At 44.7% G+C, this 14,084-nt stretch overlaps 1 protein-coding gene across 6 annotated transcripts in view; it reads right to left on the bottom strand.

Annotated features, from left to right (window-relative positions):
* The window catches only part of CTNNA2 (catenin alpha 2), a 1,975,930-nt gene that overhangs the window by 1,826,963 nt on the left and 134,883 nt on the right, over positions 1-14,084 (bottom strand). For all 6 annotated transcript variants that reach the window (XM_044295267.1, XM_044295273.1, XM_044295260.1 and 3 more), the window contains exon 2: positions 3,614-3,809. In XM_044295267.1, the coding sequence (XP_044151202.1) occupies positions 3,614-3,809 (196 nt within the window). The remainder of the gene's footprint in view (positions 1-3,613; positions 3,810-14,084) is intronic.

Raw genomic sequence — 14,084 nt, forward strand, 5'->3', positions numbered from 1 at the left:
GCTGTAGCTCAGTAGTTCAGGTGGCTCCTTGGTCACAGGGCTGGTGACCCACGGTCTGTGACTCAGCATCCCCATCTCAGAGTCTTCTTCTGGTCACTCATGCAGACTAGCATGAGTCTCCCACTCCAAGCACTGGTCTCTAACTGCAGAACACTAGGGGCTCTGACTGCTTTTCTTATATACCATTTCTATCTAGACTGGAACCTTCTAGTGGGAGGGGTGGAGTGGAGAAGCACAGCACAAACAATCACAAAGTTACCACTCCAGTCTGCCATAGACTTACATTAGAGCTTCAATGATAATGGCAATGACACAGCAGGTTTTCCAGACAAAAATAAGTTTCCAGACATAACAATAGAGCTAAAACCAGACATTCAAAAGGTCAGTCTGTCTGGGTTTGGTGGTAAACAAGTCTGGCTTTTTCCCTCCAAAAGATGCTCTTCAGCTGTGGAAAATTACCAGCTTCTTAATCAAAGTCCCAAAAGTCTCTCAATATTCAGTGCGAATGAACAAGATATATACATATATCACAACATACATATAAAATGCAGTTACACAATATTAAATAGTGCACATTAACCCTTTCAAGTAAAATAAAGTAAGAACTTGATAACTTTGCATAGGGGAAATAGACAAATGTTCACAAATGTCCAAATGTCAAAGTACCCCTTCTCCAGGGCACTACACTGACTTCAACCCAATCGATCATCTCTGGAGGGACTTAAGGCTACTTTCACACTAGCGTTTTGGTTTCGTTCAGGGATCTTACAAGCGGTCCAAAACGGATCAGTTTTGCCCTTAATGCGTTCTGAATGGAAAAGGGTCCGCTCAGAATGCATCAGTTTGGCTCCGTTCCGCCTCCATTCTGCTTAGGAGGAAAACACCAAAACGCTGCTTGCAGTGTGTCCGTCTGACAAAACTTAGCCAAATGGATCCGTTCTGACACACAATGTAATTCAATGGTGACGGATCCGTTTTCACTGACACAATCTGGCACAATAGAAATCTGATCCGTCCTCCATTGACTTTCAATGGTGTTCAAGACGGATCCGTCTTGGCTTTGTTAAAGATAATACAAACGGATCCGTTCTGATGCAGACGGTTGCATTATCTGAACGGATGCGCTTGTGCAGATCCATGACGGATCCATGTGAAAGTATAAACAATCCCCATCCAATCTGACAGAGCTTGAGAGGATCTGCAGAGAAGAATGGCAGAAAATACCCAAATCCAGTTGAGAAAAACTTGTGGCATCATCCCCAAGAAGGCTGGAGGCTGTAACAACTGCCAACAGTGCATCAACTAAGTAAAGGGTCTGAATACGTAGGTCAATGCAAGATTTTAGAAGGGAAAAACTTTTTTTTAAATCACCAAATCATCGCAAAATGTGAAAAAAGTAAAAGGGTCTGAAAACGTTCCAAATGCATTATATATTCTTCATTCAAATATAATGTGTTTCGTTATACCTTATCCTGTCTAGAGAGATAAGGCCATTATTTGCTTTTACTGTGTAAAAACCTCCGATACATATAAAAAATAACCTAATTTTCCCGCGGCTGAACGGCTGCTTACCTGAGATACCGTACATGGGAGAACCAGGAGATAAAGTCAAACGTCTTTTCTGTAATCTAATAATTATTTTCCATTTGCAGGTTTTACTGGATGATCAGCGGCTCGCAGATCTTATTACGCTCTCCCGGTTTTATTACAGGTGATGGATTTTACAGATACACATGTAAACATTTCATCTACGATAACGCCTTATAAACCTGTCTCGTCCCGAGTCTCTAACGCTGGATGCCGCAGATGTTTGCGACCCTGTTTCCTTACAACGTACAATGTATCTCTGTAATGGAACAAAATGTTATGTATGTCGTGTCTCCCCGGAACGCTGCAGATAAATCGCGGAACGATTTCAGGGCACATCTTATCTTGCAGAGGGCTTTATTTTAGCGCTCAACATTACATCGAGTGCTGTAAATCACTTGGATCAAGGTAAACAACTTCAAATGGAGATGTGCTTTTGTGAAGTTCAGCTGTGCCTCAGTAATGTCAATAGTCCCCACCGATCCTGAGAGTAAAGGTGACGCAGTGCTTACATAGTGTGACCAAGATCAGGGTATCTACAACCTGTTCTTGTTATGTAATCTTATTTAATGTGTTAATGCCTTGTGATGTACCAGCATATCTCTGTATACATAAGTTTGGGTTAAAAATCCTGACTGTGCCCCTGTAGGAACTAAGGAGATGGACTTAGGTCCTCCTCTAACTCAGTTTTTAGTGTGCTAATGATGGAAGTGAGAGGAAGCTCACTCCTCAGAGGACAAGGCCTGTTCTCTAGAGAATTATTATCTATGAGAGATCCACAGAGGGAAACCCATCTCTGCTTCACAGTGCTCCAGGAAAAGAGAAAGAAAGAACTAGAAGCTCCAGAATCTTCATGGTCGAGCATTGGAGTCAGTCAGTAAGGGGCTCACTGTTTGCGGCTGATAGAGACTTTACTGCAGTGAGAGGGACATTGTTAATACACCCTTCACACTTGGACATGGTCTGGCACACCGTATATTAATCCTGTTCCCCTCGATGCATGAATAACATTGCCAGCCTTAGATTCTGCAGAGAGAGACTTTGGAAAGATAGAGAGAAGGAGTACTACAACCCCCATCCTTGCTGATATTCATACATTGCTGTCTGGGAAGATTTGCGCTGTAAATTGTTTGGAACTGTGTTTTGATACCATTGGATTACTACAACTCTTATTCTGCACCTTATTAAAGAGAGACTTTTCTATTTTCTACATCTGGCCTGGTTTCTGGCTCCAGCACCATTCACAGGCCAAGGCACATACATCTCCTACCATGCGCCCAGTGTGTAACTGACACATATGCAGCATGTGCCCTACTTATGAATGGCATGGGCACAATCGCTGTCCAGTGTCTGATTGGGTCATGAGCAGTATGTATCCTGTATGTAAAGGGCATGTTCCTGTTTGAATAGAACAGGAGTGTCCTACATGTGGGTATGGTATGTGTGATGTGTGTATGGTCTGTAGTTGGCACATATACTTCATGTGCCCTGCATATGAGTGTCACGGGCATAACCTCTGTCCAGTGTGGGGTGTGTGGCATGTGTCCTGTATATGGCTAGTGCATGGCGGCATGTGTTCTCCCCATCACGTATCTCTCTTTAAAGGGGTTGTCTCATCTCAGACAATAGGGGCATATCGCTAGGATATGCCCCCATTGTTTTAAAGGTGCGGGTCCCACCGCTGGGACCCTCACCTATATCGGGAACGGAGCCCCTCAAAGTGGTGGCTGGAGGACTCCGGGCGGGCCACCATCAAGCACTCTCCCCATAGAACTGAATGGGAGTGCACGATCTGCCACCGTTCCCATTCACTTCTATGGGCCCAACAGAAATAGCCTAGCGATATGCCCCATTGTCTGAGATGAGACAACCCCTTTAAGTCTGTTTTCTCCCACAGTCATGCCTCAGAGTCTTTTGCACACAGAAGCAAAGTCCACAGAACATCCCACATGTAATGCAGGCTTTTCTGAAGTCTTCCATTCGTTAGACATTCTGACGAGGAGAACAAATTTAGCAGGCACCATACCTTGTTTCCTGACGTCCTCCACGGCGGCGATCAACTCCTCCTTTAGGTCTTGACTTTCTTTCGCAATCTGTTCTCCTTTTTCCAAAAAGTTTTGAGTGGCTTGTTCCACGGAGGCCGCCAGGACATGAGCCTTTTTAGACCGACCTTTCTTTTTACCCGATGGGCCCTTGCTGCTTGTGTTTACCAGAGTTGTCACCTGTAGGACCAATGAACATGGGTCAGTCACATGGAAAGAAGCTGGTCCATACACAGAATGTCTGCCAATGAAGGAAACATATATATATATTTTTTTTTCTAGAAACACTGTAGCTTTAAAAGGGCATATCTTGCTGGGTTGTAGTTATCCATCAGGTGTTTTTGCAAAAAAATGAAAATCAGAAATCATATAGTACATGACAATCTCTTTCTAACCAGCCCTGGACCTCACATGAATCCATAGATCTCCTCATTCACTACTCCAATTGTTCCGCTAGATTTATTTCAAGCCGTCATCTCAGGAGGCGTGTCCTTTCTCAAGGAACATGTCCTTTCTGCTGCAGCTAGTGGCCTTTGAAGGATGGAAGTGAGCATGTGCTTCTATCTCAGTGAGCAGGACAAACAAATTACATGTAGAAGAAGAGCAAACAGCAGGTGGCGCTATACAGATAGATTTCATTGAATAACTCGGCAGTTTTTCAAAATTTTAAATACAATTACAAAAGTAGTTAAACCTTAGCGCTGGTTTGAAAAGAGACCACCTCTTTAAGGGCTCATGCACACGAGCTCAGGCAAATGACAAGTCCGCAATATGTGGGCACCGGCCGTGTGCAGGCCGTACTGCAGATTGACTTGAAAGGGTCCACAATCCGCAAGATATGGAGAGGAGGCACGTATCGGAAGCCCACGGAAGCACTAAAATTTAAAAAAAAATTGTGGTGCCGACCATATATCGCCGATCGTGGCCCCATTCAACTCAATGGGCCCGCATCAGCAAACGGCATCCACTCAGCTGAGTGCAAGGGAACGGGGCACAAATTCCCGTCCGCATCAGCCCTAAGAAACAGTTGATCGGGGCATATTTATGGCCTCTAACTGTAAATGTAAATCTTTCCATTGCCTGACCACAAGCAGAGGTATTGAAAAGAGCCAAAAAAAATAAAAAAAAGGAGAAAGTTACATCTCTTTCTACTTCACATCAAATTGTGCAGACCCTGCAAATACTTACAGGTGTAACAGCTCAGTAATGTTCAAGCCATTGCTGCAATACCAGACGCAACCTTTGGGGAACAGTGGCGTTGTTTATGGACATCAAAAAAATGCTTATGATTATGATCTAAATCCCTTTTACTACTAAATAACTGAAATTAGTTTTTTATAGAAAACAGTAATATAATTGTCACTGGCGGTGGTTTTAAGCAGTCAATATATTGTCTGTGGTCATTAGGCGTCTACATCTCATTAGGTAGAATGGGAAGAGACAGTGGAGGCGTCGATCACGCCAGGCATTAGAGTGTGATTACGAGGTTGGCAGTCATCAACATCTCCTTTGTGAGAGACCACGTGTCTCTTCCATTCTCAGTGTCGCTTGTGTAAATGCCAATTGCTGTGCATTAGTATTCTCCTATCCACGGTACTAATGGATCACCAAACTGCAGGAGAGAGGCGATGACCTGAATAAAAGGCACTGCTGACATTTCATCGTATTGCCAATCCCTTCTAGGTATAATGCCATCCTTCCACTCCACTGCACGGCCGTACTGCCTGACTGATTAGGCTAATATCACCGCCCATATACACCCTGCCCTATGGCTCCTCTGTTTCACATTGACAGAAACAAGGAAGTGATATTACCTCAGTCAGCCAAAGCTCTGCTTTCCATGAAAATCAGCTTCTCTTGTGTTGTAGCAACTTTTCCAAAATGCCCAAGGTTTTTCTCCTTATTAAACCATATTATTTGTCATACATGGCTACTAAATATCTGCAAAGCCATAAAGTTACATAATGGAGATAACAGTATCTGCAGCCACCACTAGAGGGAGACCAAGAGCTTACTGCATACTGTTTATACACTGACCACAGTAAGAACATGTCTTCAGCTATTAATGACTCCCTAGTGGTGGCTGAAGGCATTTAAACTTATACCTGCCATATACTAGAATGGCGCGTAATGATCCATTCTGTACTGCCAGTGAAAACGGATGCCACATCCCAAGCCTAGGGCGGCAAATTGTGTCTACACATACCACCAGAAGGCATTTTCAGAACAACTGGCTACAAGCCAGACAAACCACCAGTCCAGGTTCATGTGATCCTTCTTCTGCATCTTCTCTGCCCTGTTTCCTTCAGTATTGTCCTGAATTTTCAAAGCAAAATGGCGGGAGCCTTTTGAGTTAATCATTCTAAGTGAATCGCCAAAACTTCTTTTTAGTTTGGAGTAGGGATCGACCGATTATCAGGGTTACCGATATTATCGGCCAATTTTCATGATTTTTTGAGTTATCGGTATCGTGTCAGCGCACTCATGTTCCCTCAGCAGCACAGGGGAGAAGGAGTCACTTTCTCCCTCCCCCTGTGCCGAGCCGCTGCCAATGAGGAGAGAAGGGAGGAGGAGGGGCGGGCGCACTGCGCCACCAATGATAATTAACGTCTAAAACGAATACAGGAGGCGGTACCCAGCCCATTTGACCGGAAGCTGCAATCAGCCGCAGTTAACCCCTCAGGTGCTGCACCTGATGGGTTAACTGCTGCCGCTGATCGCAGCTCCCTGTCAGAGGCAGGGTGCCGGCTATGTGATTCTGCGCCGACACAGCCGCCTCCGGTATTAAATGCTAATTATGATTGGTGGCGCAGTGCGCCCTCCCCAGAATTAAAAACATTGGTGGTGCAGTCCGCCTTCCCCCCACCCCCCAGTATTAAAATCATTGGTGGCTCATTGGTGGCAGTGGCCAAAGGGTCCCCTCTCCTCCTCCTCATTGGTGGTGCAGTGGCAGCTTCTGATCAGAGCCCCAGCAGTGTAATCCTGGGGCTCCGATCGGTTACCATGGCAGCCAGGATGCTACTGCAGCTCTGGCTGCCATGGTAATCTCCCTGCTGCTGTGTGTACTATGCACAGGGCAGCAGGGAGAGTGTGAAGTCCTAGGCACCCTAATAGACCTCTATTAGGGTGAATAAAAAAAAGGATTAAAAGATCCCAGGTTCTAGCCCCTATGGGGGGAAATAGTTATGAAACAAAAAGTAGAAACAAAAAGTTTAAAAAAACACCAAAATATTAAATATAAATCACACCCTTTCCCAATTTTGAATATAAAATATATAAACAAAAAATAAATAAACATATCACATATTGCCACGTCCGAAAAGTCCAAAGTATTAAAATATATTTTAAAAAAAATCTGTAGTGAACGCTGTAACAGAATTTTTTTTGCACAGGATATCTGTTTAAGTTATCGGCTATCGACCTGAAAGTTCACAGGTTATCAGTATTGGCTCTAAAAAAATCAATATCGGTCGATCCCTAGTTTGGGGGAAGAATTTTTTTGAAATTTGAGATGAATCAGATTTGTGTTGAATTGATTTGCTCATCTCTTTTTACTAGTTACTTACCTAGGGGGATGCAGTTATATTTTTGGACATAGGCAGTATTATAGTAGTTATATTCTTGTACATAGGAGCAGTATTATAGTAGTTATATTCTTGTACATAGGAGGCAGTATTATAGTAGTTATATACTTGTACATAGGAGCAGTATTATAGTAGTTATATTCTTGTACATAGGAGCAGTATTATAGTAGTTATATTCTTGTACAGAATATATACCGCTCTAGAGTGGGTTTCCCAGTGGGCTAGCTCTTCGAACCGATATAATTGGTCGGTTTTCTCGATCCACATTAAGAAGGATGGGGGCGAGTCATTCTTCCACAACAGTGGGATCAACAGTCGGGCTGCCGTAATAAGCATGGTTGGGAGATTGGATTTTGAGGGGGCAAGCGTGCCGTTAGGGCACCATAGTAACAGGAGCTTTGCGTCTAATCTAACCCGGTTATTACAGACCTTGTTTATAGCTGCCACCACTTCTACCCAGAAAGGCTTGATTTCCTCACAACTCCACCAAATATGAGATAGAGAGCCAGGACCTCCTCCACACCTCCAGCAACTGTCTGGGATAGCAGGGTTGAGCTTATGGAGGAATTCTGGTGTTTTGTACCATCTTGTAAATAATTTGTAAGAGTTAGCTTGAATCTTAATGCAACGGTTAAATCCATGCGAGTGTGTGAGGATGAACGCTTTCTCAGGTTCGGACAGAGTTGTGGATAACTCCTTTTCCCAGGCTGCGAGAAACCACAGATCTGGAGGGGCGGAGGAGAGTAGCGCCCTATAGAATGTGGAAAGAGGCTTCCGTGGGCGCTGGTCATTAGAAAGTTTCCCTTCTATCCATGAGGGATCCGTTGTGGGTCTGGGTATTGTTTCAAGAATCGCCAGATCCTTTTTAAAGGCCATACCCGCCAAGAAAGAGGCCGCCTGAACCCTCGGGAGTGCATAAATTTTGCTCCAGTCTAAGGCTCCGGACTCAGATATAATGTCTTGTAGTTTGAGGCTAGATAACATGGCCCAAATCCCTGATGCTTCAGAGGTGGTAGGATGAATATAGGACTGAAGCAGGTGTAAGGGAAGATTCATACTAGGGAACTGGAGGACCGAGGCCTGGTATAATTTGGACCATTCCAATAACAAACCCTTCCATAAAGGCGAGGCATACTTGTTATTAGCAGTGCATTTGCGTAAGCCCCATAGAGCCAGCTTATCCTTATAGGTGAGCATGTCACACTGTAGTAGTTATCTTCTTGTACATAGGAGCAGTATTATAGTAGTTATATTCTTGTACATAGGAGCAGTATTATAGCAGTTATATTCTTGTACATAGGAGAAGTATTATAGTAGTTATATTCTTGTACATAAGAGCAGTATTATAGTAGTTATCTTCTTGTACATAGGAGCAGTATTATAGTAGTTATCTTCTTGTACATAGGAGCAGTATTATAGTAGTTATATTCTTGTACATAGGAGGCAGTATTATAGTAGTTATATTCTTGTACATAGGAGCAGTATTATAGTAGTCATATTCTTGTACATAGGAGGCAGTATTATAGTAGTTATATTCTTGTACATAGGAGGCAGTATTATAGTAGTTATATTCTTGTACATAGGAGCAGTATTATAGTAGTTATATTCTTGTACATATTAGGCAGTATTATGGTAGTTATATTTTTGTACATAGGAGGTAGTATTATAGTAATTATATTCTTGTACATAGGATCAGTATTATAGTAGTTATATTCTTATACATAGGAGCAGTATTATAGTAGTTATATTCTTGTACATAGGAGCAGTATTATAGTAGTTATATTCTTGTACATAGGAGCCGTACTATAGTAGTTATATTCTTGTACATAGGAGCAGTATTATAGTAGTTATATTCTTGTACATAGGAGCAGTATTATAGTAGTTATATTCTTGTACATAGGAGCAGTATTATAGTAGTTATATTCTTGTACATAGGAGCAGTATTATAGTAGTTATATTCTTAACCATATTTCTTTTTATTAAAGTAAAATCAAGGCCATATGCCCACACATGACATCAGTACAGTGACATTAAGGCACAAGAATAAATATCCATCATACAAGTCACGTGTAGACACAACAAGCGATTATAGCCATCAGTCAGAGATATACAGCAAGAGGGGGGGAGGGGGAACATGGGAAGGAACATTTAGGGAGGAGAGGGGGTAGGGAGAACAGGGAAGGGAAGAAACCTGCTCTGTCATGTAAAATTCCTATACGCTCTCCACGGGGACCACAATTTTAAGAAGCGGGGACGTCTGTTGGTTTCCCAATGCGCCAGCTCCTCAAAGCGGTATATCTGGTCCACCTTATCGGTCCACATAGGGAGAGTCGGAGGGGAGTCATCTTTCCATAGAAAGGGTATAAGTAACTTAGCTGCTGTGATCAGCATCGTCGGGAGATTGTTCTTGGCGGGAGTGAGGGTACTATTAGGGCACCATAACAGGACGAGCTTAGCGTCCAGGACAATTCTGGTTTTGCAGATATGATTTATCAGTGACTCTACCAGTTTCCAATACGATTGGATCTTATGGCATTGCCACCAGATGTGTGACAAGGAGCCAGTTTCTATGCCACACCTCCAGCACTGTTCAGGAACTTCTGGGTTAAAATAATGCAAGAATTCAGGCGTTTTGTACCACCTGCTGAGGAGCTTAAAGGAATTCTCCTGAATACTCACACAACGGTTGAAGCCGTGTGAGTGGGCTAAGACAAAGGCTCTCTCCGTTTCTGTAAGAGTCAGAGATAGCTCCCGCTCCCAGGAGGTCACATATCGGAGCTCCGGGGGTAAGGAGGAGAGCATTTCCTTATACATCTGGGACAGTGGTCTAAGGGGGGGTTTAATAGTTAAGACTTTCCTCTCGAGCCAGGAAGGGGAACTACTACCAGCAAAGGACCCAGTACATAACGCAGTATCCCTTTTGAAATTTGCCAAATGGAAAAATGGTGCAGCTTTAACCTCAGGGCGGTCCATTATGGAACCCCAGTGTAAACTACCGTCTGGGAGAAGGACATCCCGCAGGGACACGTCAGCGAGCCTAGACCAGATCCCAGAGGGGTTTGACACAGAAGGGTGAATGTAGCTTTGCAATAATTTAAGAGGCATACAGGGATTCGGGAAGCTAAATAGATGAGATTGAACCATTTTGGACCACTCTACCAGCAATCCCTTCCAGACCGGAGAAGATGCGTAGTGATTGGCTGAGAAAGGCCTAACACCCCATAAAGTAAGCTGGTCTTGGTTGGTGAGCAGTACAGACTCAAGACGTGAGCAAAGGGAGCTAGATTGGCGGGATAGAGTAGCCACACATCTACACAGCTGAACAGCCGTGTAATATGACTTTACATCTGGCATCCCAAAGCCTCCAAACCTCCTATCCCTTGTGAGGACAGAATAGGCAATACGGGGTGATTTGCCATTCCAGAGGAAGCGTGTGAACACTCGGCGGACTTCTGTGAAATATGAGTTAGGAAGCCAAATAGGGAGGGATTGCAACAAATATAAAAATTTGGGGAGGATAAAGGTTTTAAGGTAATTGTTCCTTCCGACCCAGGAAACAAATGGAAGTTTCAGATTTTGCAGATGGTTGCGGACAGTTTGCAGGAGCGGCACATAGTTGTGGGAGGCTAGATCCTGACAGTAGCCGAGATATGTGTCCCCAAAAACGTAATGTCTCTGGAGGCCCAGGTAAACGGGGTGCTGCGCTTAAGATTGTTGACCACAGTTTGGGGACAGGAAATGTTGAGCGCCATGGATTTCCCATAATTTATTTTAAAATTAGATACGAATCCAAAATCCTCAAATATATTCAGCAATTTGGGCAAGGCCTCTCTAGGATTGGAGGTCATGACTAAAAGGTCATCCGCAAATGCTGCAGTAACATGGGTATAGGGGCCCACCTGAATGCCTTTGATACCCGGGTCCGCTCTAATTGTACATAAAAGGGTCTTCATAACTAATACGAATAATGCAGGAGAGAGGGGACATCCTTGCCTCGTTCCATTGGTGATGCGAAATGGTGGGGATAGTGCTCCATTGACTTTGACCATGGCAGAGGGGGCCGAATATAAAGTGAAAATGGCGTTAACAAACTGATCTGGGAGGCCAAACCTCGACAGGGTCCGCAACATAAAGTGCCAACTGACCCTGTCGAAGGCCTTTTCCGCATCTGTACTCACCAAGACTAAGGGCTTAGAGGATCGTTTGGCCCAGTTAATAAGATGGAGAAGCCGCACCATGTTTTCAGACCCCTGTCTGCCATGGACAAAACCTACTTGCTCCTCATGGACAATATCAGGCAGAACGTCTTGGAGCCTGGAAGCCAAAATCTTCGCCCACCACTTCACATCATTATTAAGCAAGGAGATCGGCCTATAGTTACTGCAGCAAGTCGGGTCCTTGTTTTCCTTGTGGAGGACAGTAATGTGCGCCAATAAGGAGTGAGGAGCAAGGGAGCCCCCAGTCAGAAGGTAGTTGCACAAATTCCTGAAACGAGGGATTAAAACATCCTGAAAGAATTTATAGTAGGCTATGGAAAATCCATCGGGCCCAGGGCTTTTACCCGAAGGGATAGACATGAGAACCGTACGAATCTCCGAATCAGAGATGGGCCTAGTCAGAAGGGAAGCCTTGGATGAGGATATGGAAGGGAGGTTCAGGGTCTGCAAAAATTTGTCTGTGGCCTCGGAGAGATCATTAGGGGTAGCCCCAGTTGGAGGGGGTAAATTATATAATGCCTCATAGAAGGCGCAAAATGCTTTGGCGACATCTGGGGTGGACTTATGTACCGTTCCCTTGGAATCTTTAATAGAGGAAACAAAGGAGTCCGAGAACTGCTTCTTGGCAATGGCCGACATCAGTCTGTTTCCTCTATTCCCATGGGCATAAGCCTTGAAACGTGATCGTAACACCAGCTTCGCAGAGGTGACATTTAATAAATTTTTTAAGCGCGTTCTGGCTTCAGTCAGTTCTGCCAACGTGCTTAAGGCTCGTGATTCCTTGTGGGAGGACTCAAGGCGAGCGATGGACGCCAGTAAGGCATCTAAAGCCTGCATCCTTTGTTTTTTTACATAAGCCCCAAGGGCAATGAGTTCCCCCCTGATAACTACCTTGTGAGATTCCCATAATATGGAAGGAGAAGGAGGGGAGTCTGGAGTATCATTTAGCGCAAAAAATTCTGAAATCAAGGCCTTAATTTTGCCAGCGTGTGTAGGATCTAAAACCAAAGTGTCATTGAGACGCCATAAGCGCTCTTTCCTCTGAGGACCGTACAGGGAGAGGTTAATAATAACAGGGGCATGGTCGGACAGTGTGATGTTACCTATCCGGGCTCCAGAGACATTACGTATATGCGAATCGGATAGGAACAGATAATCCAATCTGTGGAAAGACATCTTGGCATGCGAGTAAAATGTGTAATCTCGGCCATTGGGGTTTAGAGTACGCCAGACGTCCAAGACCTTCAGCCTTCTCAGAGAAACTTTTAGCCTTTTCAAGAGCCTATAGGACACAGAGGGTCTGCCCACCGAGGTGTCCACCGCTGGCTCTAGAGCAACATTGAAGTCGCCCCCTAAAACCAATAACCCCTCTGAAAAGGAGGATAATAAAGCAAGGGACTGAACGAGCCATGGTACTTGGCCTTTATTAGGGGCATACAAATTGGCAAACGTCACTGGGGAATCACCCAGTACACCCTTTACAAAGATGTACCTGCCCTCTGGGTCTGCAGAGGTAGCGGTATGCTTGAAGGGAAGGCACTTATGCACAGCTATACTAACTCCCCTACTAGCAGAATCATGGGTACTGTGAAACCATTGGACAAATTTCTTAGGGGGAAAGTTAGGGATTTTGCCTGTTCTGAAGTGGGTCTCCTGCAGAAAAGCCACTGAAACTTTATCCCTCAGAAGGAGAGACAGCGTTTGAGACCTTTTGCATGGCTCGTTCAGTCCATGTGCATTTAGCGAGGCGACTACAATAGAAGACATTTCGGCATACAATCAGGTGGGTAAGAGCCCATGACACCCATGGGAGCACTGAATAGCACACAGTTGATATGAGCAGAGGAAAGGAAAGGGGGGAGAGGAGAACATAGAAAATAAAATAGGGGAGATAACCATAAACATATTAAACTGGCAAATGACCAGCTCGGACAAGTACCCATCCGAGGTGGAGTGAATGCTTTACTTATCACCAGCCAAGACAGGATTGGACTAGCGAGGGGGCAAGTAAAGCACCGTATGGTCCGAAACATATAGACCAGAACACAAATACGTCCAGCACCGGTATCTATCCGGTCTTCACCCTTCAGGTGGGGAATAGAGCTCGCAGTCCCAGAGGTAGCGACCAGTGGAAACAGAGAAGCGTCACAAATCTGTTATGACATCATATATAAAACATAGACCCGAAATATAATGTAGGCCGTAAAATGAAAACCAGGGGAGAGGCCAAGTTCGCCTATAATAAACATTAAAACAGGTGGTTGAGAGACAGTCATCTCCAGGCCTGGAGAAATGAGATATCAACGATACATGCTTACGAACATGGCCGGAGCGGCGGGCTCAGGTGAGGGCCCTGTCCATCTTGCCGCGTCCCAAACGATCCGATCTGCCTGCGGAGGCCTTCTGCCAGGCCAAGACACGAGGTGGAGTAGGTAGGGGGCCATCTTGGTCGGCCGGTAACCATGAAGGGATTTCCACAGGGGGAACATCCAGGGACCTCCAAACAGAATCAAGATCCGCTGGTGAGCGTACGGTAAGTAGTTTACTATTCCTGGAGACCGCCAGCCCAAAAGGATATAGCCATCGGAACGGAGTCGACGTCTTCCGCAGGACATCCAGGAGAGGCTTGAACAGGCGCCGCTTGGCCAAGGTGG

The sequence above is a fragment of the Bufo gargarizans genome, chromosome 1 (assembly GCF_014858855.1).
Source record: "Bufo gargarizans isolate SCDJY-AF-19 chromosome 1, ASM1485885v1, whole genome shotgun sequence".
NCBI lineage: Eukaryota > Metazoa > Chordata > Amphibia > Anura > Bufonidae > Bufo > Bufo gargarizans.